This window comes from Patagioenas fasciata, chromosome 7 (genome assembly GCF_037038585.1).
Source record: "Patagioenas fasciata isolate bPatFas1 chromosome 7, bPatFas1.hap1, whole genome shotgun sequence".
Taxonomy (NCBI): Eukaryota; Metazoa; Chordata; class Aves; order Columbiformes; family Columbidae; genus Patagioenas; species Patagioenas fasciata.
Genome location: NC_092526.1, coordinates 15877160 through 15904668, shown reverse-complemented (window position 1 = coordinate 15904668; position 27509 = coordinate 15877160). Strand labels below are relative to the sequence as shown.

At 43.1% G+C, this 27509-nt stretch overlaps 2 protein-coding genes and 1 long non-coding RNA gene across 3 annotated transcripts in view; 1 reads left to right on the top strand and 2 right to left on the bottom strand.

The window, feature by feature from the left end:
* The window catches only part of XRCC5 (X-ray repair cross complementing 5), a 64721-nt gene extending 50665 nt beyond the window's left edge, over window positions 1–14056 (bottom strand). Inside the window, exon 1 of the mRNA XM_071810892.1 lies at window positions 14036–14056. The gene's annotated coding sequence lies outside the window, so the exon portion shown is untranslated. The remainder of the gene's footprint in view (window positions 1–14035) is intronic.
* Window positions 39–15061, top strand: LOC136103390 (uncharacterized). Its single transcript, XR_010651604.2, has 3 exons — window positions 39–223; window positions 2955–3065; window positions 13936–15061. It is a non-coding gene; the product is annotated as an uncharacterized lncRNA (long non-coding RNA).
* On the bottom strand, window positions 10819–27487 carry TMEM169 (transmembrane protein 169). Its single transcript, XM_065841436.2, has 3 exons — window positions 27353–27487; window positions 16102–16536; window positions 10819–14602 (listed from the first exon to the last, which is right to left on the bottom strand). Exons 2-3 carry the CDS (start codon window positions 16403–16405, stop codon window positions 13983–13985), a joined length of 924 nt encoding a protein of 307 aa, XP_065697508.1. The 5' UTR covers window positions 16406–16536; window positions 27353–27487; the 3' UTR covers window positions 10819–13982.
* Between the last annotated feature and the right edge of the window lie 22 nt (window positions 27488–27509).

The following is a 27509-nucleotide window of genomic DNA, read 5'->3' as shown; positions in this document are numbered from 1 at the left end:
ACGTTCCGCGGGGCGGGCAGCGCCACCCAGCGGCGGGCGGGAGCCGGGCAAAGGGCGGGCGGGGAGCGGGGCCCGTCCCGGCTCTGCCCCATCCCCGGACCCCAGCAGCGGGGAGGGGACAGGTCCCTCACCGCCTCTGCGGCGGCGAAGCGGGGGTGGCGCGGCCTCCTCAGCCTCGTCGGCCTCGCCTAGGACCGAGGGAGGTGCAGGACAGCTGCGCCAGGTACGGCCCGGCCGGGTGAGAGGGAAGGGCGGTGTGAGGTGCCCCCCTCGTCTTTCTCCTCAGATCGACACAGCAGCTCCCTGCCAAGCGCCACGTCCCACAGGCATGGCTGGACCTGCGGGTTTGGTCAGACGGCATGCAGCACATAGCCAAGGACAGGCCTGCTCTGGGGGGACTGGGTCCCTGAGGAGCGGCAGCGCCAGCGCCAGCGAGGCCTCTTGTCTCCTGCCGAGCCCCATCTGCCCCCTACCCCGCAGGGCTCCCCAGTGTCCTCCCAGCACCCGGGAGTCCCACAGGACACATCTGCTGAGGGAGTCGTTCATTCCCCTTTGCCCGGCCAGGGCTTTGGGCTGAATGGAACTGTCTGATAAATCGTATTCTGCTCATGGATCACCAGGGGGACACGGTGTATTTATATATATTTAGTTAAACATTGGCACAATACTAGCTTTCTCCCAACATTAACAACAGAGAGGATTTCTCAACCAAATTGCATCCAGGCTCTGTGATGGAACTGAAGCCTGCTGATTCTATAATTCATGAGATATCATCTATATCTGGGCACCCGTTGCATATTAAATCAACAGGAGAAATGTATAGAGAATGGCAAATATTTCATCATAAATATTGAGTACTTCTTGTTCTGCATTACCTTCCCTGTACCGTTTGAGAATATCATCACCAGTGTTATTTCTATTCTCACTCTATCTCAAACCCCACATTATTATCTATAATGGTTCTCAGAGTGCAAAGTGGTGATATTAGTATAGCTACAAAGGAGTAAATCTCACATGAACACTCCAAAAACCTTGTACTGGGAGGCTGACCCTACAAACACAAGCATTTCCGTTTTAAATTGGTATCTGAAGACAAAAATCCCCTTTCCTTCCTTACTACATCACCATGCTTTGGGAATATTGATAATTGAGGGATTCGCTCTTCAAAGCATTTTGCATATCAAAAGAACAAGCAGCTTGGTGATGTGACAAACATTTTATGGGAAATCTGTAGACAGAAAAAAACCCAGAAACTGCAAGAAAGAGCTGTTCAATGTCTCCCTGAATATCTCTACAGAGATTTCAGATTAATCAGCCAAGGAAGTCAGGTCTGCTTATTATTATTATTATTATTCCTGATGTTATGTTAGTCCCTAGGAGTGCTCACTACAGACCAAAAGCCCCCTTTGGGCTAGCAATCAGGCAGTCCCCCACCCCAACCAATTTCCAGCGTAGCTTGCAGCCTACACATAATACGTGTGCATACACACAAACATAAATGGGAAGAACGGAGAGATAAGAATTGATCAACATCAATAATAGCTTTTCGCAGGCCATCAGAAAAACATTTTGCCAGGCACTGTAACCAGTGAATATTTTACTTTTATGCTAGGGCTGGGAAGTAAAACCCCAGCCCTGACAGCTGACACAAAATACTGACACAAAATACTGGCACAAAACCCTTCATAGTCCACTTTGAATCCAAGATCTGACACAAAAGCTGAATCCCAGGCTTTGGTCCAAACTCTCATAGCTAGAGCAGTAATTGTAAACATCACCCAAAGAAATGTAATTGGGGTACATACTAGGAACCTCTGCTTTGCAGAAAGGTTGGTGTGCCCAGCCCAGCTACAGCACCCTATTCCCTTACAAAGTCTAAAGACACCTGTAGCCATAAAACTCCATCTGTAATTTTCCAATCCATTACCTCTCAATCTGGCATAAACGGGGTCTTATAACTCTCTTAGCAAAATACACAAACAATAAACCCAAACTTTCCCCATTTGCACCTTCATGCTGCCAGATTTCCTCAGAGCAATTTCCACCATTTGAAGGAAAACTGGCTAATCCTTTCTGAAACAAACTTGAATCCCCCTTTACTTTTCAAGTCTGCACAGAGCTCTCTTATAGGCAATCATCAGATCTGCATAACAAACTCCATCTGGGGGCACTGGGGCTTTCTTAGCCTGGATTAAGACTTGAAGATCTTTGCTTGTAAACACTTGCCAAAAGATACTTGTGATTAATTGGCCATTTCCATTTTACAGAATGTCAGTCTCAGGGTATAAATAATAAATGTGATGTCTCTGAGGACTCAGCATCCAGGGTGATCAGCTGTGGTCTCGTTTGCAACAAAGTGAGTCAGACCTTAGTCTTCGTGAGGTTCTCACTCATTGCTCTGCTTTCTCCTTTTTTTGGTTACATTTCTTCGCCCAGAGAACCAAGCCTGGATTAAGTAAGCGTGCTCTTGGGAAGTGCCAATTAGGGGCCTGCCTTGTGTTTAACTCAATGCTTTTACAAGGCAGCACAGAAAATGGCTTCCCTGTTTTGTTACAGGAAGGAACATGTTATCCAGAGAGATGCAGCTGGGACCCAGCTGCTTATGGCAGCTCTGACCAAACGTGAATGGCTTTGACGCAGAACCAGAAAGATGGATTGGCTTTTCTCCCTCTTGAAGCAATTGCCCACAGGGTAAAACTTTGGATAAGTGCCTGTGGAAAGAGGAATACCATAGCCATCTGGGATCTAGCCCAGCAGTTTTGTTGAAATAGATACACAAAGCAGAACTTTCCATAGAAGAATTAGCTTTGCAATCATTACCTATTCTTCGCCTGAGTTCATATGTAGAAGTGGACACTAACTGCAAAATGAGGAATTATGAACTGAATTTCCTACAGAGATTAGTGAAGCAGGGCAAGGACACTGTGGCACCAATCAGCTTTGTATTTCTACAGGTACAAACTTGGCAGCAAGCTGAAAGGCAAAGTAGACAGGTAATTGGCATCTGAAGCAAAGCAGAACTTCGGAACACATCTGTTGCATCTTCCTGCATTGGGCTTCATGAGGTATGTGTACACAGCTGTCTTTTCCCAAGAGGTCATTCCAAACACCTGCTTGCAAGCACATGCCAAAACTGTGGTACAGACCACCACTGGTATTTATTATGTCTGTTTAGTGATTCCTGATGGTCCTTCCCAAGAGGTGCAAACCTAATACATGGTCTTTGCTTAGTAGCTTCTTTGGAACACACCTGCAGGGAAAAGAACTCAAACATGGGTTTCATTCCCTAAAGGAAAACTGGGCTTTGACATTGAGGATCATCTCTAAGTCCACAGAGCTTGTGCTGAAAAATAATAGTAAAAAAATTCTTCTGGGGATTTAACAGCTCCCATCTGTTGGCCTGCCTGCTCTCTCCGTTTTTTGTTTAGTTCATGCAATAGAAGAAAATGAGTCTACTAGGAAACATAAGGAAATTATTGTGATAGAAAAACTAGAAAGCTAAATAGGAAGGAATATGCCACACCATCCAACCTTGCTTGAAAACACAGAAGAAAAACATAGTGAGGAGAAGTAATGAGTTATGAAAGTATATTGACTTGGAGTGGGTCCTGCCCAGCACATTCTAGCCCAGGGGCTCCCAAACTGTGGCAAATGGGTGGATCACAGCTGATACATAAGCTACTTCAAAGCAGCTCACCCACAACTCATGATCCCACACCACGGCAGAGGAGACGGGGAACGCTTCTGAAATGGCTCCGCAAATCCTTCTGCATGAAGCTCTCATAGGTCATAGTTCCGCTTCCAAAAGACACCATCACTGTTGCTTTTCCTCCTCACAGCCCCGACTCCAGCTGCTGATTTGCAGCCTCCTGTTTCCCTCTGACCAGTCTGTTTTTCTTCTCCAGACTATCTGGTTAACAAACATTTCCCAGGCAGAATAAAAACTTCCACTGGCTGTAATATACCTGCAAAGGCCTTATTAGGCCTAGAGAGCATGAAGTCACAAGCCAACTCTGTTTGCAACCTTTTTTCCCAATTTACCTTTATCACACTATCATGGCTCACATTGAGAATGACACTCTTCTGTAGCATGCACGTACCATCCTGCAGAATTAGTGCCCATCCAGTAGTTCTTCCACCTGATGATCATAATTTCCAATGAACAGAATGGTACATTTACCTAGGAAATTGTGTCCTTTTTTTTTTTTTTAGTTTTTCGCTTGTTTGGGTTTTTTTGTTTGTTTGTGTGTGGCTTTATTTGTTTCAGAACATTTATGAAACTTGCAAGGACCTTTTTAAATTTCTAATCTTCTCAGCCACTGTGCTTGCCATCCCTCTCAGTTTGGTGTCATTTCCAGTTTTCATAGGCACATTTTTTTTCTCCAGCTAAGTCATGCTTAGCCTGAGATGGCCACCTCCGGGAGTAACCATTAGACAGCTCTGTATATAACATTCCAGCTGCTTTTGCAGTTATTTTGTCGTACATCAAAATATGCAACAGCTTCCAAGCCTGCTTTTGAGAATGTCACTCAAAACAGCATCAAAGAAATTATTCACCTTGATTTTAATAAGGCTATCTGAAAAGCCTGCATCTCTCTCACAAAAATAAAGATTGATTTGACATAATTTGTTCTTTAAAAAAAAAACCAAAACCACACACTTATTTTTCCTTTTACTTATTATCTTCTAAGTACTTATAAATGATTTAATAATTTTTTGTTGCTAGTTTCCAGTAACTGAAACATAAGTAATACTTAACTCCCTACCATCTTTGCACTCCCCCAGCCCCTTTTACAAGTAGATATTATATTTGTAACCTCACTGATCCTTTCAAGGAAAATCATTATTTTTCCTGAGAGTGTTTTAGCCAGTTTTATATTTGCCTTGAATTAAATTTCCTTGACTCAGCTGATTTGAAAACATCTCCACCGTTTAAGCACACTCTTGACTGTTCCTGTTTTATCTTGAATCACTTTTTGCTGCAGGTGACCTTTGTAAATGGACAGGCTTCCACAGCTGTCAGTTATTTAATTAGCTCAAAAGGCAGAAGCATATGCTGTGAGTTCAAAGGTTTTAGCTCAGCTGAAACCCATGTAGCTTGTGGGAGGAATCTATATAATAGAATTTAATTTTACTTCTTTAATATGTTTTCTCTAAGAAGTAAAGAGAACATGAAAGGTGCAAATGTCCAGCTCCAAGATGTGAGGGGAATTCTGACTCTGAAGTTTCTTCTGCAACCTTAACCAAGTACTTTGTGTCTGTATATTATGAAACAGACTCAACTACAGGAGCAGGTACTTTTTTTGTCCTGTCATAGCCTCTTTAAATACATATTGAGATAAAATCAGGGCTGTGCACCGGAGGAGCCATAAGATTTTTGCCTCATGTGTTACAAAAGCTGGGAGATATAGACTGAAAAAGGAAATTCTTATTATTATGATAATTTAAATCTTAAAATGTCATTCAGTTATCTGGGTTTTCTCCAGCAGGTTGCCTGTGTTCTGATTTACAGATCACTTGAACCCAAGTCACTAACCAGTAGGCACTGGTTATGTGAGTCACATTTGCTTAGTGCTCAGTTTGAGATGCAGCTAGATATGCATAAGTGCTGAGCATTCACAGGTGTTCATGAAAGGAGCTTCACTTTGAACACAGAAAATGCCTTATTACGTCAAATGTTTCAAAAAAGTCAGCTGCAAGGCATCTCAGAGGGGCACTGAGACTTCATAGACATTTGTAGCTTTAAAAATCCTTGTGCCTTTGTTGCCATACAAGTTTATCAGCATTTATGTCACATACAATTGCAGGGGGAAAAAAAAAAAATTATGTGGAGTACTTACATGTGACAGTGGTATGTATTATTGAGAGATGGTTCTGCAAACGGGTTTCAGCCACACTTTGAAATATAAGGGCAAAACAAAATGCTGGATTGGCTTCTCATTAAATACTTTCCCATGCCCCCACTATACAAGCCTGGCAAGCCAGAGAAAAATAGCAGGAACACCTGTGACTGAAGATTGCTTCAGGTTGCATACCTGTGAGGAACGGGGAAGGATTAATTTTCTATTAAAATATTAAAGATTGGCATAGTGTAACTTCTTAGTATTTGCCATGGCGCTTTCGCAGCACGTAAAGGCATTTCTAAGGCAGAAAAAAAATTCCGCAGTGGGCTTTTTCCCCTGATTTTCAATTCAGCCACTGGAGGGCAACATGATCCCAGTTTCCTAGGCAGAAGAAGCGCTGTAGCCTGCAGACTTAGGTAGTGTGCACCCAGCAAGGATCATCAAACTGCAGAGGAATTTCTGCCTACAGGTGTGGCAGAAATCGGACAATAACAAACAGCCCCTCCCCCATGTTTTTAAAAATATTTTTACATTGTAATTTTTTTGGAAGGTAGACCTATAAATTTCTTCCTACACCTGAAATCTATTAAGCTGGGCTTCTGCTTAGGATGATGTTTTCATGAGTTCTAAATCCATGGATTAGCCAAAGGATTTCTGAAGGAAGCGATGTGAGACCCGGTCAGCCTGGTATCACAAGAGCTGAAATATTTCCCCCTGCTAAGTGACTGGAAGCCTGACATGTTTTTACTCTTGAAATAACTCTGGCAGACTTTTCTGAATTAGTTGTTAAATCCATTACAACAGATGATTTATCTATTACATTTTAGAGGACTATCAGCAGTGTAGGGTCTGATTTTCTTTAAAATTAATAGAAATAGTTTGGTGTGATTGAACTTCAGAGCACCTGAGTTCCTGGGGAGAACCAGGGAGTTCATGTCAGATGTTCTTACTTTGAGGAAAGCAACAGCCCAGCAAAATAGAATCAAATAGTATTTGAAAAATGTTAAAGCCAGTGTTTTAGGAAGAAATAATAAGTACACACTAGATGCCGATAAAATGAAACAACACCTTAGAAACTGGGGGAAAACACAGACTGCATTATAGGACACAGCAAGACAACAACATTTTTCCCCGAAGTCTTGTATTGGCTGCTGCTGTTTCAGATTGTGTTATTGCAGAAGCAGAATCTCATCCATTTTGTTCTCCACATGCTCCTGGTTTCACAGTCTTTATCTCACCTTTCTCTGTGCAGTAAGTCTTTGTTTGCAGCTGTTAGCAATCCAGCTGTGTTTTCAGCATCTCTAGAAAGCACTTTCCTGCAGCAGAATTGTTCTGGACAAGCTAGCTGGGGTAACTCACTGAGTGAAGGATCTGCTTTGTGGATACACAAGGATAAGCCTTTAGTATCCTCCATGTTTCTTCCTTCCCCCACCAGCATCATGCACGTACGCACGCACACATGCTGGCTAATGGTCCAGTTTAATCCCTGTAGCACAGGGATTTGTTCCTTATCCATCCATCCAACCAGCCAGCAGGAGGGGACGGAGAGAATCTTCAGCTGCGAAACAAGGCTCTTTCCGAGCTGGGAGAGAAGATCCCATTTTAAACCCCTATTTATTTGCCTGCACCTGAAAGCAGATTGAAAGGATGGAAGTTTTGATATTTGGAGAAATATCAGCCTTAACGCACTTTAAAAATGGAGCATTGCAAATATGGAGGATGGGGATGTCATGTTTTAAGGCCTTTAATGCTTGTGAGTTCCCAGTTTGTACAGCTTGGGGGGACAAAGCAGCAGTGTGAAGAAGGGAGCTGCTATTTGAGAGGAAAGGAGGGATTAAGTTTGGGTTTTATTTGTGTAAATTGATGCTAATCCATGATACTAGCAGATATGTGTCAGTGTCAGATGTAGAGGCAATGGAAGAATAATTGCACGTTCTTCCTGTCAGTTATTGTTTGCAGGAATTCCTTGGAGGGAATGGAGTCATCAAGATGACAACTGCTGATTTCTGCAGGTTTTTTTGTACTACACAAGGCAGACATTCAGAGTTTTTTAACCTTCTGTTAAAATAAATGTCAAATTTAGCCATCAAAAGATACTTGATTTTAGGGTGGAACTGGAGCCTCTGAGCAATCCTGGTGGCTGAAGTCCACCACCACATGAAACTCTTGCCTCAGAGTCTGTTTCAATACTAGAGTTCATCACTTCAGTGGGTGTAATGGCATTGCAGAGGAGTTGGTATTACTACCTGCTTTGAGTCACTAAAGGTAGCTCTACCAACACATATTTAGTGAGAAGGGAGATGTCACACTACATGTGCCCTGGGAGGATACTGCTTACTGTGTTAAACATTTAACTTCTTTTTTTCACTACACACAGATAGTAGGAATTATTTCTGCTCATTTCTGAAGTCACAAGGGAGCTCATTTGAATAAATTAATGAAGGTTAAAATTGCTTGTGTTTATTAATTCTGTGTGCAACTTTTACATGGTTAAAATGTTAAGGAAAAATCTCCATTATGATGGAAGGATATTCTAGTAATTGCCTGTAATTATAAGAGCAGCTCGCTAGAAATACATTTAAATACATCGTAGCAAAAGACATTAGAAGGTGACACTTCCATAGATTAGGGCAAGTAATGTATTTTAGGAAGAAAGACTGAATAAATGGAATGCTCTCCTTATGGCAGCTACCCCAGGACCTGTTGGATTCATGCCCAGCATTGATGCTAGAAAAGCCACTCAGTTTACTTATGATATTTGGGGCTGTTAGGATTGCGACTGCAGGTGATTCAGACAACCAGGCTAGAATAAATTGACATACATTTGTGTCATATCACAATAAGCCAGTTTACTGTTATTTTGTAGTAGAAATAATTTATTAACTTATAGTATCACTGTAGGAGCAGAAAGAATTTGGCGTGCATATGAAGATAGTCAAAGGTACCTTGAAATATATTAGTCCTAATATACATTTCTGATGGAGGAACTTGCAATAAATGAAGCCCTGAGGGAACAGGTTGCCTGGGAGGTGGGTTTGTATCTTATTTGCCAGGTAGAACATACTATCAAATTCTCTAGTTATCTTTTTTTATCTTGTGAAGTTAAATTTCCAGCTTAAAGAAATGGTTGGAAAAAAGGAGCCCTAAGACAGAGAGATCGCATCTGGGCAGAAATTATGTATCTTAGAGGGCTCCAGGTCACATTCTTCCATGGCATACCTAATTTCAGTGGATGAAAAGCATAAAAGATTTTAGCTGCTCTGTTTTTGTGGGGAAGGTTTTATGTTTTAGCTCACTAAAAGCAAGAGCATTTTTTTAACACAGGAACAAATGCATTGTTGGCCTGGCTCAAGTGTTCTCTTTATTTTAATGCATTTTGACAGACTTCAGCCACTGTGTAATGACAAGAAATTAGGAAGACTAAAAGTTAAAGGAGCTGGGTAACCAGAGGGGATCCATGAGAGCCCCTCAAGCCTCTTTCCCGGAGCTGCCTGTTCAAATGCAGCCACATTTCACCCATTTATGTGGAAGGATGCTTAGGGGGCTTTTTGAACCCCATGGCAATTTACCCTGTTATCAAACACACAACCACAAGCCCTCCCTCATCATTGAGTGCCTGTTAGAAGAGAAATCATGCTTTAGTAGTTAAGGCAAGCAGACATGATGTCCCTTCTAATTCACCAAATTAATTGAAAAGTCCTTTTTCCAAGTGGATTAGCCCCCTTTTATGGGTAGCAGTATTTGGAAAAGGTCTGTATTTGCTTCAACCTTTCTCTCTTGTGAGTTCCCATTCAGGGAATAGATTTGGAAGGACAAATCTACTCAGAAATCAATCCACATCAAGCTAACTGCCTCCACATCAACAAATCTGTCAGTTCTCAAAGAAACTGGGATGTGTAAGTCACCAGGCAGAATTAGCACTTTCCCTACCCCTGGTGAAACACATGGTGCAGTCATACTGGTGTTTTTTGCCTGGTGTAAAGGTCTTCAATAGGAGTCTCTCCCACTGCTAACCATTATCTTATAAAATTATCACCTTGTACCTCAAAGATGAGAACTGCAAAGACTAATAACCTAATTCTCTGGTCCCCGTACCGCCATCCCACTCTGCCACATCCGGGAAGCCAAAAGTCCTTCACCAGCTTCCTCACTGGAGGTGGGAAGTCCCCACATGTACATCTACCACATGGGGAACCCTGTTCCCCTGGCAATGTTTGCAGCAGGCAAGAGCACCTTCCTGGTAGCTCCACCTGCTTTGTTGGATGTGGCACTAATAGTTTGAGGAAATGACCTGCAGGTAGCCTTTTGGCTCAAAAAGCTGTTACACTGAAGCTGTGCTAGCCCTCAGCTAGGAATTTCATTTGTTTTTTCCAGAGATATACATCTCCTTCTTAGAAGAAAAAAAAAAGTCAATTTTTTGCCTTGTGCTACCAGGAGGGTAGGACTGTAGTAAAACTGTGCGGGAGAGCATCAAGGGTGCCAATTAATATTTAGACACCTCAAAGAACTGTGTTGGTGGATTGTCCTTTGAGTTATCATAATAGAGACATGTCTGGAATTCTTAGGGGTGGTAAGAAATCCTCCCAGCACAGCTGTAAATAGCAGTTCCAAGTCAGAGACACACAGACCATATTTGTAGAGTTCAATGTACTTCCTATTTTGGTATGGAAGCGTGTCCGTCCCTACAGGTCCTTTGGGCTAAAACCAAGCAGATACTCAACAAGTGAAATTAAATCAAGAAATTTTCATTTTTGTGCTGTGAAGTAAAAACATAGAAGAACTCAGAGTCCAGAGCTATGGCAGTTCTGGATACACACAGGTTAACAAGAGGTAAAACTGACACCCATTTCAGACACACTTTAAAGTGGGTCTTCAAAGATAGTGATTTGTAATCAATTATGAGCATGGAACAACTGTGCCAATCCACCATTCTGTTTTTAACACATAGTCAAGCAGAAGCATGAGAGCAACACTCTTCTAAAGCCACATACATCTTTATTCTCCACCCAGGCCAGCAAGGATGGGAAAAGGGAATGCAATTAAAAACAACAATCAGCAAACACACGCTATCTTTGCTTAAAAAAAATCCATCCAGACTGGAAGAGTCAGAAACACACTCAATAATCCAAATAACTGTAATTCCCTGCACTTTGACAGTGGCACATAAGCAGAAATTCTTTGTGAGTTTCTGAAAGCAAGGGTAGACCAAGACAAAAATTTGTGCTTTCTTCTGTTACAACAAGTGATTATGATTATATATTTTGCAGCAGGCAAATGACTCTGGGGGATAACAGGCAAGAGAGAAAGCTATCCAGAGTTGTTTTGAGAAAAGTTTGAATCAAACTTTTATAAATAGCACCAGAACTAGCCCCAGGCTTGAACCAGCCCCCACCAAAATCAATGGCAGAACACCCTGACTTCGGCAGGAACAGAGTCAAGGTTGGTTAAGCATAAAGAAGTAGGAAACACACGATATCCCAGTATATCCCCAGAAAGGTGGAATCCAAACCAGAAGCGTAGCTGCCATGGCAGAGAGAGGGTACCGTGACTTCTCTGATGCTCCTTTGTGTCTATATAGCAGTAAGAGGCACAGATTTGGGTTTGTCTCCATGCTGGCAGGCTGCTTGCAATCCTGAAAGCAAATCCTGCAGTTCAGCAGACATTTCACAGGGCTGTATTCTGTAATGAGCTTGTATTTAGCACTCAAGGCCTCTGTAAGCTGAAGGCTCTTTGTGCTGCTGACCCCAGCCTTTCGTCTAGCCTTGAACAGCTGCTCTTTGGCAGTGACAGCTGAATCAGGTTTTCTCCCTCTCCAGCAATGCACACTTGCCAGCCGTCCTTCCCCCAAACCCACTTGTTTGCCTCATGCTGGGGCCAAGATACACAATCTACTCCTTTCATGCCAGCAGTGTCCCTCTAGGCAAAGCACGTGAACACTTGCCAGCAGGCCAGCCTTCCCATTGATGCTTGTTAAGCATCACTTTTCCCACCCTCCAGCCATGTGGAAGCCTGTGATTTCCACGTGGAGGAGTATTAAGCAGAGTGGTTGCACTGGCTCAGTACAGACTGCCAGCACTGGCATGACTTATCCTCAGCTTCTCTATGAATTCAGAGGCATATCAAGCTCCCTGATTGAAACAGCCCTGTAAAACACATTCCACTGCATGAACTGATCCCAGGCATATGTCTCTTTGAACCCCCCTGTATTACCTGCCATTGCCTCACAGGTTGGGGTCTTTTTTTTTTTTTTTTTTTAATGTGGAAGTTGGTCATTTTCTTTAAAGACTTCACCAGTAAAAACTGAAAGCTGTGCATCAGGAAGCAGCCAACACAGCCTGGCTGTACCTGTAAAGTGTAGGGCCAAGCCTGCTCTTGATATGTGGCTTGTATGCTGTTCACACTGTTAGTCCTCAAGCGAGCATTAAGAGGCTGCTTTGGCTGGATGTCCTAGAAGGAGATGGACCAAGGATACAGCAGGGACTTAACTTATTTCTCAGTGTCAGGCCTAGAGCATCCATCAGATGGACTGCTTATACATCACAGGTTTCTAGATGTCCTAATCAGGACAGCCAGACAGTATAGTCTTGGCCCTATCCTTGAAATGCAACACAAAACACTAGTTCCTGTGAAATCCAGCTTCTGAATGCTTCTCTTTACCATCCTAAAACTAGAGCAGCTCCCCCTCTGCTAGGGAGACTGAGGACGTGAAACACACAGACAGGACTGTCTCTGCAGCCTGACTGCAAACTACCTATTACCTACCTACATGCATGCAAATGATGGGCTCCTCTGGATTGGGGCTGGGCCAGACTTTCTAGCAGCACCAGCTGAACTAGAGCATTCAGAAAATTAATCATGTTTCAGATGTGTAACTCAGTTGCCATTAGAGTCCGTTATACCTTTCTTTTATTTTCCTCATGTCCTCCTCAGGCCAAAACCCCAACAGTCAATCAAGAAAAATAACTTTTCTGCTAGTCATTTTTTAAAGAGACAATTAAAATTTCTCCAGGCTCTGGTGGACACCTCAGTCTGGTCTGGAAGCCCACTAAGATGCCATGCAAAGTCTCAAAAGGAGGGAAACCAATTATGAAAATGAGACATGAGGGGAGGAGCATGTATAATCCATTGCTTTTCCATGTAATTAACCAGGAAGTGTGTGGGGGATGCAGATTTCCAGAGCTGAGACACTAATGCAGTTTGCACTGGCAGTAACAGACAGGTGCAAGGGACACCCCTGTTCTGAAAGGGAAGGTCCAGCAGCTCTTCCGTAAGAGCTACCTGAAAAACAGAATGGCCATTTCAGTGAGACCTTCCCATCCCAAGTACCTTCTACTTCCCTAAATAAAGGTGCTGGCAGTCCACACTTGCATTGCAGTGACATGCCAACTGATCACCTTTCCTCAGAGCAGATGTTTCTTCCCTACAATGCAACTGTTGGCACTGCACACTGCGTACCACTCCCATAGCCCACTGCTTCTAAGTAGCTGTCAAGAGACCAAATGCAGGTGTGTCTTTGTCAGAGGCTGTACTGCCCTCTCCCAGTGAAAGGCTGGATACAACTATTGTAGTGGTCTATTTTTCAAATTTTGACAGTGTCTAAGTGGCTAGCCTACCTGGAAGGTTTGCTGCACTTGTCAGGACTGGAAACGGACCCTTTCTAGGAAAACTGCAGAAACATCACATTTTGCAATTTAGCCTTTACCTCTGAATGATTTCCTAGCTCCTGAAGGTAATCCCCCAAATAGAGACTTCTTTTCACCGAGTTGACAGATCACTGTTATGCCCCATTCTGTAAAAGTAAAGTCTAACTTTACAGAAGTGGACTTTTCAGCATATATCTCTGCTACCTCACAAACAGACAAAGCCCCACAGACCGGGATTTTCTCATCATTCCCAGAAGTTGTAATTAGCTAAAACAGATGACAAATCCTTGGAGACCCATGCACCTCCCCACCCAGACCATGTGAAGCTAGCACACTTGCATTCTGTGACATTTAAAGAGCACTCCTAGCCCAATATTTTACTCATTAAGTTTGCGTTTAAATATATATATATATATATATAAAAAAAAAATCTGTGTGTTATTTTCTAGGTGAAAACCACTCTCATATGACCAAAATAGTCATCCAGGACAAAAGCTCAGACTGCCGAGGTCTCAACCCCCTGTGCAGAACTCTTGCCAGAGAGACTACCTGAGATATTGTCAGAATCTAGCAGCTCGACAATGCTGTACGGAGAACAATCTTCCAAACCCAGCTTGCTGCAGAGCCAGCCACAGAAGCCCTTCTCCATATCCCTGACAGCACGCCACCAGTATCCAAAGGACCATGCTACCTGGGCCACAGCTGAGTACAGGCCTAGGGAAAAAGACACAACCATAATTATAATTGGGTAGAAGATGATCAAAAAAGGACAAAACGTGATTTTGTGCCAGAAGGTCCTCTCTTCATTGTACACCAAGAAGATGTTGTACCATGTAATGGTTCCATAGTAGAATGAAACCACAAAGGACACTACAAAAATTACGGGGAGGCAGATGATGGTCCAGAGGATGATGTGGGGTCCTCTGTCCAGCCCAACATCACATTTCTTCTTCTCAGGTACATCTTCTTTGGGCGGTTCCTTTGACTTAGCCAGTTCTTGCAGCTCCTTGTCTGTTAATGTGACATGGATGTCCACCATCTGACCCTTTTTCTTTCCCCTGGTGATTGTTCCAGTCAAGGTGACATATCGGCTGTCTAAAGGCATGTTCCAGACACCTATGAATACAGACAAACTCATCTATATCGGTTTTATTTTCTGTACAAAGTATTTTGTTTAAATCACCAATGACCTCAAAGACAATTAGATACTGCATATAGAGTTATAGTTAAATTAAAAAAATAAAAAAAAGATGGAACACAAAAAGCAATGCAGTATAAAGAAGATTATCACAGAACAAAATGAAAGAAGAGCTAATGAGGCCGAAGACAGGAATTCCATGTGAAAGAAATAACATGGGAGAAGACTCCAGCATCTGCACTGGGGACAATATGTGAAGGGAAAGTGCCGCAGGAGTAGACGAGAAAGAGAATAGACAGAGTAAGTGCATAAAAAATGGTATGCCTATTTTGTCTGGTACCCTCATAGATTTATTCCTGAACAGCATGGACACTTGGAGTGAATTAGATAAATATGACTAAGGCTCTTGTTCTGGAATAAACATATCCATACATGGAGTTATGCTTGAATAGCTAGTATTTCACTTTACAGTTGCACTGTGTCACAATCCAAATTTATTTTCAAAGTTTAGAAAATCCTTACAAACTCTCATGTAATTATATTTGCATTTTAAGGGATCAACAAAGGCACAAAATAGGAAAGTCTTAGTATGTGTGTTAAAGTCACAAACAGACTGCCTTAGCTTCCAAGTGACATTGGTTTAGCGTGGTCCCTGGAGTGGTACTGGCCATTAACTCTTCTATGAGGCTAAAATATACTTTCTCCTGGTTTTAATTCTGACTAGCTTGGAAGGAGGTCTTCAGATGCTCTTAAAAGGAGGCTGAGCAGTTTGAAGTGGCCCACAAAAATAAGAAGGCAGCAGATAAGCCATGAGAGTAGGAGTTGGGATCATGGGGGAATCCAGTGCGGCTGATGGACCAGGAGCATTCATTCACATTTAAGCCCCACTCAGCCTGCACTCTTGACCACAAGAGGATTAGCTATCGGACCTGCCTCCCACACATCTTCCCTGCAAGGTTATCCAGGGCAGACATCAGAAGTGAAAGTGGCTCCAAGATGCCCCACAATGACCTTGCCAAATAATCACTCTTAAAGAGGAAGCTGTGCTGAGAATATGCAAACAGAAGGCAACAGCAAATCCTAGATAATAAGTAAAACTCCCTATCACAGGAAGAGCCACTAAATCCATCTGCTTCCATCCTTTCACTGAAATGGCAGTTGTTTAAGACATGGACATGGGCTTGATCATAGCATCACTGGCTTAAAACATGTTCAGCATTTTTCTTAATCAACTCCAACCAGCACATACATTTAAAACCAAGAGTGTGGCAACAACCAACCTCTGCAAAGAACTGCAGGAGACACCCCAAGATCAGCCTTTGATGCTTTTTATCAGAGTGTCTTCATGTATGAACTCAAGTTGTCCTTGCCTGCAGTCTTGGAGAGGGTTGGTCCCACAATCACTTCCACTTGATCTCAGTGCATGCTGGCATCAAAAATATGTTTACAGAAAGTGGGTGTTCCCAGGAATACATACCATCTGCCATGGACTGACCCAGGAACTTAGAGCCTTCCTCAGAGCTCCTCTCCCCTCCTTCTTCATCTGCTTGTTCTTCTTCCACCTTATTCTCATTCTCTGACCGATACACTATTATTGACTCGGGACGGGACTCTTTCTTCTTCTTTTTCCTCCGGTCCATAGTGGCTTCCCCATCAAAGGTGACAGTGGTTGCCACAGCCCTTCTCAGGGAGCCACGGTGAGGGCTCTGGCCTCCAGACTTGCTCTCTTTCTGTACGGTCTCCTCCATCCCACTGCTGCTCTCAAGCACCTCACTTGGCATCTTTTAGCACTTGTTTCCAATCTAATAGCTCCTGCACTTACAAGTCATTGATTAGACAACAGTCCCATGGATGCTTTGATTTGGTAAGATGTCCCACTGCTGACATCCAAACTACGCACTCCATTCCCAGCCTAAAATGAGACAGAAGTATCTTTTTGTTACCAAGGACACAAAATTGCCAGAATTTTCCTATAACGAGTTACTTCCAACTGGTTTAAATGTCACATGAAGATCCTTACTACTGTCTTGAACATCAATTTTGTTACATACATACATGTTTCGTATATCACCTAATCCTAATTCTCAAGTTCCAATTTGAAATATAATAAAGCAAAGCTACTAGAAAAGGAAAGAGTATTAACATTTATAAGAAGAGATTAAACAAGCACAGCTTACTGGGTGATTTTAACATTCCTCTGCAATGCTGGAAACAAACAGAAAACAATAGTTTTGGCCCACATGCGTGAGAATGAAGAAATGAAACCATACAAGAAAAATAAGTTGCCCGATTTAAGGACTGGTTGGATCAGAGACAACTGCACTCATCCTGCAGTTACAACAGCCGTATTGGTGCCGCCCTTTCTCATTTTGAGGGCCTTCTGATTTACTATTGTAAGGATGTTACGAAAAGTAATCAAATGATGTGGAAACGAACAATGTTTCAAATCTTACCAATTTAGCATTATGTAATGCTGTCAAACCTTAAAAATATAGTATATACAGTGAATTAAAGCAAAATTACTATTAAGATGACTTCACTTGGGAGAGAATTGGAAACCACAGCAAAGTCTTCTGATTGTGCAGGGAAAACAACCCAAATCTTCACAAATATTTGTAACAAATATAAGGGCTCAGTTTTTCACTCCTCATCCAAGCAAAATTAACAGCAATTTCAAGTGACACTGTTATCTATGGGAAAGGTGCCTAAGGAAAAATCATACAATTATACACACATTGGGGCAGACAAATCCTGCTCCATGAATGTGGAAGACGCAGGATTAATGGTTCTCAGATTTCATAACATTTAAGAAACTGACTGTGCCAAGTATTCATGAAGTATTTAGGTACAAATCTGAAAACACTGAATAATGTTTTAACAGCTCTGAAGAGCTCTGTTACATTAACATTTTTACATTAACATTATAAAGAATGCACATGACCAGTAATTAAGCTTCAGCCTAGTATCTGAGTCATCTCTTTAGCAGAAAACTAAGAAATAACGTTATCATAATTTATAGCCCACACAATGCTGGGGAAATCGTTATTCTTGAACAGATGCTAGAAAAAAGTTGAGCATTTTCAGATTGAGCAATATGGTTCTGGTCTTTCCACAAATAGAATATTTTGCTGGTTTGTTTTGAAATTTGTTGCAGAACTTTAGATCAACTATTTATGCCTCATACATTTACACACACACATGACTTTTAATTTTACCACTTTAACAGCTAAGACTGTGGCCAGTTGTCTGTATGTGGATTTAAAGAACTCAAACATTCATATTATTATTTAGAATAAACTCACTCATTGTAGTAAATTCATCCAGGAGGTGTAATACGCTCTAACATTTTTCTCTGAGGATCAACAATAAAACTTCATATTTTGCATCTATGAAATCCTAAAATCACCTTATTGAGCCCAATGAGCACCTGAGACAACAGTGAGATTCCCCTCCCAGAGGTGGTGAAAAGCAAGCACGCTTGGAGCCAGAGAGAAGCCACAAGCATCACTGCTGGGATGATCTACTAGAAGTGTGGATACACAAAAGTTGATTTGGGATTAAATTCCTGAAGTTCCTGGCTGTAGTTCCATGCTCAGTCCCTACTGCCTTGAAAATGGGATGACTTGCCAGTAACATTTAAAAATAACACAAAGTTACAGGCGAAGATTTGTGGTTGGGCTTTTTTTTCTTAGTTTATCCAGCTGTGAACTTGCTTAAACCCACAGCAGATGATAAGCTTATGTCAGTTTTCAGTATCATGCCAAAGCCTAAAGGACCCTGTCAATCTTGACTATGCAAGGAGGAGCGAGATGATGTTACTTTTGAATCTGGCACTGACAGGATCGCTGCTGGAAACCTGTGTCCAGTGCTTGCGCTCACCGGGCCGGCAGGATGCTGATTAATAAGCAGAAGATGCTGATGGATTATTTTGCTTTGTTTGACATCTGCATTCCCACTACAGCAGCTATTGCACTGTGAGTTACCTCCAAGACTAGAAACACCTCAAAAACAGGGTTATCAAGTGGTGGCAGCTCAGTTTCTTCTTCTCATGCTCCTGAGCTGAGGGGAAGGAATGGGCAATGGGGGGCAAGCCCCTATGAAACACCGTTACTGTGGCTGGGTCAGAGCCCTTGGGATAAGGAAATGAAGGAATCCAGGTTATTCTGTTCAAGGCACAAGGAGGTAAAATCTGATGTCAGTCTGTCTACATCAGAAACAAAAACATGATGCAGAAGATCTCTGTTTCCAGTGGAGGACGATGCAGTAAGATAAAAGCTGAAAGATACAAGTACAGGGCAGACGTTAGGTGGGTGTTTTAACCAAGTGGGTAGGTATCACTTGATGTACATCATGGAGGGCTGTGGAGAGTTGTCCCATCACTGGAAACTTCCAAATCTGGACTCGGTATCTTGGCAGCAGTTTGGTCACCAGTACTTGATCAGAAAAGGTGTTAATGTGGGGAAGGCCTCTGGCTTCTACTAGGGAGCAATCAGACTGAAAAATCAGAGATGCCTCCTGATCTTAAGCCTGTTTTCACAGTACATGTTCATTCTTTTCTCATCTGTTTTGGCTAATGGAGCAGCTGGGATACCTTCTGCCACCTGTACACACCTTCTGAACACAGCAATTTGAAACACCACCATCAGCCCCACATCCCGCAGGGATGCAGGTGAATCATCCAGGATCACTCTCCAGTCCTGTTTTTCCTGGGAATATTTTCTCCCTAGTTGCAAACAAAACATGGGCTCTTGCAGAAATCGCAGTAGTGTCCACAAAGCTTACTTTTTCTCTCTTCCTTTTCTTTACATCCTGTAAAAACAAGGCCAGCCTTCAGCACTGCACAGCTGTCCACAGCATCAACTCTTTTGGCCATACACCGAGATCTTAACCCCTAAAAGCCTTGCTGTGGAGCTGAAGCATGACAACTGCTATGCATCTAATATTAGTGATGTCTCCCATGTGGGAGCACAGGGGCAGACATGAACCTACTAACTGTCCGCAGGAGGGAAGAAAAAGAAATGGTCACATTTCAGAGATAGCAGGGAACAGTTTATTAGCCAAACAGTTTGTTATTAACCTCTGTGTGAAAACAGATGGCGAACCCTGGGGAGGCAGCTCTGTAAAAACACTCTGTAGAGGAATTTTTAGAAGCAGAATCTTCTGTTACTATGCAGGAAAGCTACTGCTGGTTATGCTTCCCATGACAGTATTAGTCTTTCACACGCAAAACAGGAGCCTAAAAGCTTGGTCTTGCACCATTTAGGTCAAATGAAGTTTTCTTCCATTGGTTTTCAGGGCTTGATCCTGCTGCTAACAGAAGAGAAATTATCCAGTTTGAAAGCAGACAGGTAGGAAGAGGCTTCCCACAAGATAATAAAATCCTTCATCTTAAATCCCTGTTACAGCACATGTAACCTTTTTATGGCTGCTCAGAACAGATATGAGAGGAAAAAATGTAGATGGTAAGCAGTGAGGAGCATCAATTTTTATTTTTATAGCCACATAAAATGTACAACACGCAAGAAGAACTGGCACTGTGTCTTCACTCACATCATGTAGGCGTTATCTGCAGAAACAAAAAACAACCTGTGCTTTAGAAGCACTGAGAGTTGCCCAGGATGGGAAGAGACAAGGGGAAATTTACCCCAGAGACATACCTGGAGAGAGAGTTCCCTGCCCATGGGTCCTCCTTTGCCTGTTCCTTTTACTCCATAGCCTCCCCATCCCCAGTCCCTCCTCCACCCAACCCCACCGCTGGTTTCGTGCATGTGTGTGTTTCTGAGGATGCATGTTACCCAAAGGATTATTTCCAATTCCTAGTATTTTTAAACGGGCTATCTGCTGGCAGATCATACACATGAAAAATAGATGGTATCAGATGCATCCAGCTGTTCAGGACATATCTGTCACCAGTCAATCATGTTAGGACAAAACACACTGGTCTAATGAAGGACATGCAGCCCCAGACCCTACAAAAACATGTGGCAAGACCTGTGTAAGAAAGTATATTTAATTCAGAACTTACATTGGTAGAGGACCAAACTGTAGGGCTCCCTCAACGGCTTTGGATCTGTTTTAAATACCTAAACAACTCCACATGATCTTTCACATATGCATCCTCACCATACCCTGCTGAAACTGGCTCAGACTAGACTACACAGTTACTTGAATCCAGCAAATACTCAAGGATGTGATGAATGACATGTTAGAAGACGAGGCAAAGACAGCCCGTCCCTATCAGTACTAGCGTCTGTGCAGCTTGTGGTGAGCTTTACAGGGGGATTTATCTCACTGAAAATAACTCTTTTGCATTTTAAAAGAAAATAAAATGTTATTTTTAGCCAGATGGATTCCCTCATCAGGATCACCATGCAGCTACCCCTAGAGGAAATAACATCTAAGGAAGGGGAGAAAAACTATCCCTCGTGGCAGTGGCCCATTACATGGCTGCACTGAGTTTCTGTATAACAAGAGGCGCAAAGAGAAATGTCCGCCTATGCCATCCCAGCGGGAAAAAGTAAACAGCAAAACTCATAGATCACACCCGTGTTTCCCTCCCTGCTTATTCCACAAGCTTCAAAATGCTTTCTGGAGAGAGACAAGAAAAATGACTGTGCTCTGGGGGTGCATACAAGCAGGAGCAGAGCTCAGGCTGGATTGCCGGCACTGAGCACCAGAGCAGAGGGGACAATGCAGTGAGATGACTCATGCCACCAAAAAACATTATTGGTGTTTGCTAATGGAGCCCCCTGCCTCACGCCTTCCCCTCAGGAGCAAAGGGTGCTAAAAGCCCAAGCTAAAAGCAAAGAGAGGAGTGGGCAAGCAACACAATCTCTGCAGGCAAGCACCAACAGACCCAAGTTTGCCCAGTCCTTGTGATGCATCACTGGCACACGGCTCCTGCCTGTTGGCAAGTGGCACTAGTGCCAGCACTGGCCCGCACTAACAATGCTGAGCAGCTTCTGGATGAGACCTGTGGGCACGATGAGCCGGACCTACACTGGCCAGGATGGGTCGTCCACCACCAAAGCTGCATTTGGAGCAAGGCTAGGCTTGCTTGGGTGTGGATTAAGGGCTTGCTGGCTCCTGGTGCCCTGCTGGGCAGCTCAGGCCCTTTGCTCTCCCAGCGATCCTTCCATGAGACACCCAAATGCTGACAGTGCTCTACAGATATAGCGAAAACAACAAAACAAGTAGCGAAGAAAGGCGTTCCCAAGTATTATCACTAAATTTTTTCTGGATGACATTTTCAAGAGATTTTTTTAAAAGTCAAGGACATTTTACAGAGTATCTGTTTTATGAATCAGTTCGTTTTATTTTATTCTGCTGTTCCGTAACTTTTCCAAATGTCACAGAATAATAACTGCTGTGTAGATCAGTATTACCCAAGGCTGGAAAACAGCATACAAGAACAGCTGTGCATTTTTATTTTATATTAAATGAAATGCCTAATCAATTTTCTTGCATGCCAACTTTTTCAAAATCTGCAAACTGTACTACTTTTTTTTTAGAACAAAAGTCTGAAGTGCTGTCTCTCTGTTGTGGCCCCACTTCTTTGTCCAGACTTGTAGAAATAAAACTTGAAACAAAGGACTCAAAGCTTCCCACTGCCTCCACAGGGATGAGGACTGTTTCTTCATGTTTATTATACTTTGCTAGAAATGTCAATGAATGGCACATGCACATTAGCTTTTAAAGAGAACCAAGGCTTTAAAAGAAGAAAGACTTGGAAATGGAGGTTGGTTTGAAATCCTTGAAGTAATCTAAGTGGTTTAGATAAGAATCTTGAATAACCCTAACATATGTCCCTAAATAGTGTAGGAAAAAAACCTCAATGATAAAGTGGAGTCATGCTCTCTCTTTTCCCCTGCTTACCCCTCACTTCTGCATTTGCCAAAGCAGTGCATCCTGCACCTTGAAACAGCAGGTGCCCATTTTAATTCCAAACCCACTCACCAGATCACTGCTGGATTACAAATTACCATAGGAACAACTGAACCAAGTGGGTCCCACCAACTCGAGCCCAGCATCCTGCTTCCACAGCAGGGCCCTTAAGCTGGGATCAGGTGTAGCATCTGTTTTTATTGGTATAAGACCTGATCCAACCTCAATTTGAAGCCTTTATATTAAACAGTTTTGGAAGAAGCACTAGAAGCTTGCTCCACACATCAAACAAGTGTTGTGCTTCCTCTAAGCATCCAAGCAGTTGCCCAGAAAAAAAGCAACAACAGAGCAAGCATATAGTACATGAAAACAGTTTTAAACCCCTCACCTCCCTTCCCAGAGTGCAGAGAAAACACCTGCTACACAGTGTATAGCCACACACACATATGCAAGTGGAAACATTGGGAGTTGCTAAGTCTGAAGAACGCAGAGCCATGAAGCACCAGTGGTGGGTGAGAAGCACTTGTGCTGATGCAAGACAGCCTAGTCCAAGCTAGCTAGAGACCTGGCTGGCAGGTAGTTATTGCAGCGAAAGACTGCAAGACCTCCAAATCTTTTCTTTGGAAATCATGCAGTGCTCTTTGCCAGGATGTTTTCATGCATGCTGGACTCCTGCCTGACCTTTACCATAACTAAAAACTAGGATTTCTGTTAGCACCTCAGGCATTTTTCTTCCTTTCTTTCCTAATCAGAAGATCCCTGACCATCTCAGTCTCCTTTCCTGCCCTGCTCTGTGCTGGCATGACCAAGCACCCAAGTGCTTTGCTCAGACAAAATGAGGAGAGATCACACAGAAATACCTGCAAATAGAGAGCAAGAAGCTGCAGCCGTGCAGCCCAATGGAAAATCTGTCAATTGTAAATCCAGTCTGGAAAGGATTATCTGAAAAATATTGACACCAAAGTACATGCTACAGTTTTCATTTGGGCAAGATATCTGGGGGCTTCAGATCGGAGCTTTCTCCGCGTTACACCCAGCTACAGCCCAGGAATTGCTGAAGAGCCAAACTGCACAGAGAGAGAACTGGGAGATTCCCTTGGGAGTGATTCACAGTTGCTTAATGCATTGCACAGTAAATATAATCTAAGATATTTAGACAGTATCTCCAGCAGCAGGAATTAGTTGGCTCAGGGGACTCTCAACTGGATACAAGTGCAGATACAGATCCATGATGCCAGGGTATTAAAAATGCAGGTCTTTCAATTGCAGACAAGTGAATGCATCAGGATCATTACTATGATATTAGCAGGGTGTGTGATTCTTTAGAAAACCTGCCTGTGTACCAGTTTCAAAGTGTTTGATGCTGATATTCTACATCTTGCGCCACTACAAACTCTGCGTTGAGTGGATTCTCCATCTTCAGTATCTCCTGTATGTTTTTAATTACTGGCATGAAGTTCCTAGGGATAACGTTGAAAGGTTGTAAAATCCTGATTATCTCCTAATTAGTCTGAAATCCCCTGAGATACCACTGAGAGTAAAGTACCTTTCCAGAGGGGAAGTCCCTAAAGACATTGATCAAGAGCCTGCCCATCAGCTGGAGCTGACCAGGAGGTGTCCTGACATGACAGAAGTGAGGAAACAGAAAGGCTCTCACTTGCTGGTGAGAGATGATGAAAGCAAAAACAGCCACAGGAGAGAATGCACAGACAGGAGGTGAAAGTAGCAGGGATTTCCAAAAAGGTATTATGTATAATCCCACAGGAAGGTCCAGAGAGGTAAAAAACCAGAAACTCATACCAGTTTTCATCTGGCTTTGGCTCACTCCTGGCATGGGGGGAAAGAAATTACAGTTGTTACACTTCATGCAATTTGGTATCCCAGGAGAAGAAGGATGTGAACCTGGAACTTCCGTAAGAGTGGGGTTCTGGGAAAGCAGAGCCTGCTGGAGTGCAAGACTCATTCTTTCTAAGGGCTAACTAGCAGAAACCCTCTGTCAGAAATTGTCTGCCCTTAAAGTTTTATTTCAGGCACTGAGATGCTTTTCATTAAATCTCGTCTGCTCTCACCGCCCTGTGAGACTGCTGGCCCCAGGGATTCCTCTCCCAGAGTTTGGATCCCACACAGGTTTCTCTCCTGTTTGGAGCTGTTTTCTCACATCAGGTTGGTATTCAGCAGCTCTGAGACCTTCTCCCTTGCCAACGTGGATTACAAGCCATGGGAGGGCAGACACTGCCTGAAGGACAGAAGGCGATAAGGAATTATAAAGGCAGTACATAATATTGCCAGGATTTTTAAAACACAGCAGCATACCAGACTGGCAGGTGTCATCAGCTGAATAGCTGAGCCACAGGCTGGCAAAGCACAAAACCAGCTTTTGACAAAAGTAGCCTTTTTTGAAAACACAGAATTTCCTGTTCATCTCAACAAACTGAACTAGTTCATTCAAAGCCAAGACACAATTTGGGAGCTGTAAAAACAGGGAATCTAGTTTTTTCCTCTTCTGTCTATAAATAAAAAACTATATGTTGAAGAATGACGTGCTAATCATACAGCCCTGACGGAGCTGACAACTGAAAAAAAACTACTGATTAGTTCTTTTTCCTAAATGTGTCATTTTGATTTTTGAATGGTTCATATTTTAAGTGATAGATATACCAAGGAAAAAAATACAGATGGTTTTTAACTTCAAAAAATGAAGACTGCGAGGCTTTAAATGCAGATTTATTTTCTTCTAAATGCAAGCTGACACATACTAAATAAATAAATCAGCTGTCTAATCAGACACTATTTCCTACCATATAAAAATTAAGAATGTGAACATTAAGTTTAGAGAATAACATAAATATGTAAGGAGAGCCTTCTGCTCGCTGAATTTACCACTATGGCTGCTGCATGTATTAACAGACCAACATGTTTTAATGCGCCAAATAAAAGAAAATGAACAGTCCTTTGTGAATAAGGAAGTACAAGTGTAGGAGAAGATTAAAATTGATTTAAGTTAATAAGATTTTCTTCTTTTCAGCTTAAATAATTTTGAATTTCAACCACTGGAGTAAAATTGATTCATGCAAAGGTACACTTTGAATCCTTGGTTCAAAGGCAATCCACACAACATTGAATAGAAGCCATTGCCTCACTGAAAGTATCTGTGAGCGCTGGTTATTTCAGCTCTGTTCTTTGTAGAAAGGTTTTGTACCAGAAGGGGTGACCCTCCATTGAATGCCAAGGAATGGATGTCTCATTTTCTCACCTTCTTACTCTCCAGTCTTTATGCCCTTCCCCTTTCTCCCCCTACCCATCACTCACAGAACCTTAACTCATGTGTTCAGTCCCTTATTTATAGCATTTCTATGGCTATTAGGAAATGCCAAAACCCAAGCAATTTATCCCAATAGGAATAAAAATCACTTGATAATGCTCTCTAGGAAGAACACTGAGAACAGCCAAGTCATATGAGCAGGAAGGCCCACTGGATTTTCCTTTGTGGCCTGTGCCTCAGTTGGGATGGCAGGCAGGTTGGAATATGAAGATCTAGTTCACTAGCACAGATGAGTGCTTCTCCCTGGGATTAATTAATGATTGCTCTGATACAGCCTGCCTAAATATGTAGGGCAGCCAGAGACAGTTAATGGGGGATCTGTGGAGTCTCCAGATTGTGAAATATAATTAAAAGGGAAAAAAAAAAAAATCTTGCATTGTCACCCACAGTGATTCACGTTTTGCCTCCAGAAAGTAATACTGTGCTTTAAAATATTTAAGTATTCTGCAAACATTAACCCACCCAGAAGGCAACTTTGCCTAACGGTTAACTCACTGGCCTAAGTCACCAGAAGTCTATTCCTTTCTTGTCACCCTTTGCTGAATGAGTCTGGACACATCGTTAACTTCTCTGTGCCTCCCCTTCCCTACACTTAAAGCTAGGGCAGACGGCTTCCTTTGAAATACACTGCATTTCAGGATGAAGATGCTATCTTACAATTGTCTCTGATTTAAAGTATTAAACCTTAGAACATGTTTAAGGACAAGTAAACAAATCCATTTAACAAATGAGAAAACCAAAACAGACTTGACAATTCTCCCACTTTACTTAAATGTGTCTTTTTAAAAAAAATTCTCCGTCTCTTCTCAAATTAGCCATCTCCTCTAGGGTGAAAATAATAGGACAAAATTGAGATGTACTTTCAAATGTCTCTTCTATTGAAAAGGACAGAGGAGGTGCCTGGAAAGATACTGAACATGCACACACGCTCCTGGGCACATCAGCACTGGTTAAAATCACCTGCAATGGACAATGATGCTCTGTCACTTCATTGTGGGATAGAAAGGAAAATAACATTGCCTTTCCTCTGTGTCAGCTGAGTAATTAATACTGAGGTTATTGAGGGGCATTTTAAGAGAAAAAAAAACAAAAACCATAAGGGCATTTTGGCACTAAAAGGCTATATTAGGGACATGGCAAATGGTACCACCGCAGCCCCCACGGCCTCTTCCCGACAAAGTGCCCGTCAGGGGCGAGGATCCTCCGCTCGCGGGTCCCCGGCAGGACAGCACCAGCAGCTGCCTGTGCCATTCGTGCCACCTCCACAGCATCACACCGGCTTCTCCGGGCCGGGGCTCCGCACCCGCGCTCCCGAGGCCATCTCCCCGCGCCGCTGGGGAGGGTGACCCGAAACGTTACAGAAAAATATTCAACCCCTCCCTTCACGGCAGATGAAACCGCGGATGGTGGGTTTGCTGGGAGGCTCCCGTGGGAAGGGGCGACCCCGAGGCAGCAGGACGCTGCCTGAGGAACCGATCCCTCCCCGGCGCCGGACCCGGGCGTGGGTAACCGCCCCCCTTACCTGCCGCCCGCGGGTGCCCGGTGCCGCGCTGTGCCACGCCGCAGCACTGCGGGATGACCCGACCGGGGCCCCGGTACCGCTGCCGACCCCGCCGCCCGCTCGCCGATCCCGGGGCTGAGCCCCGGCGCGGGCGGGGCTGCCCGTCACGTGGCGGCGC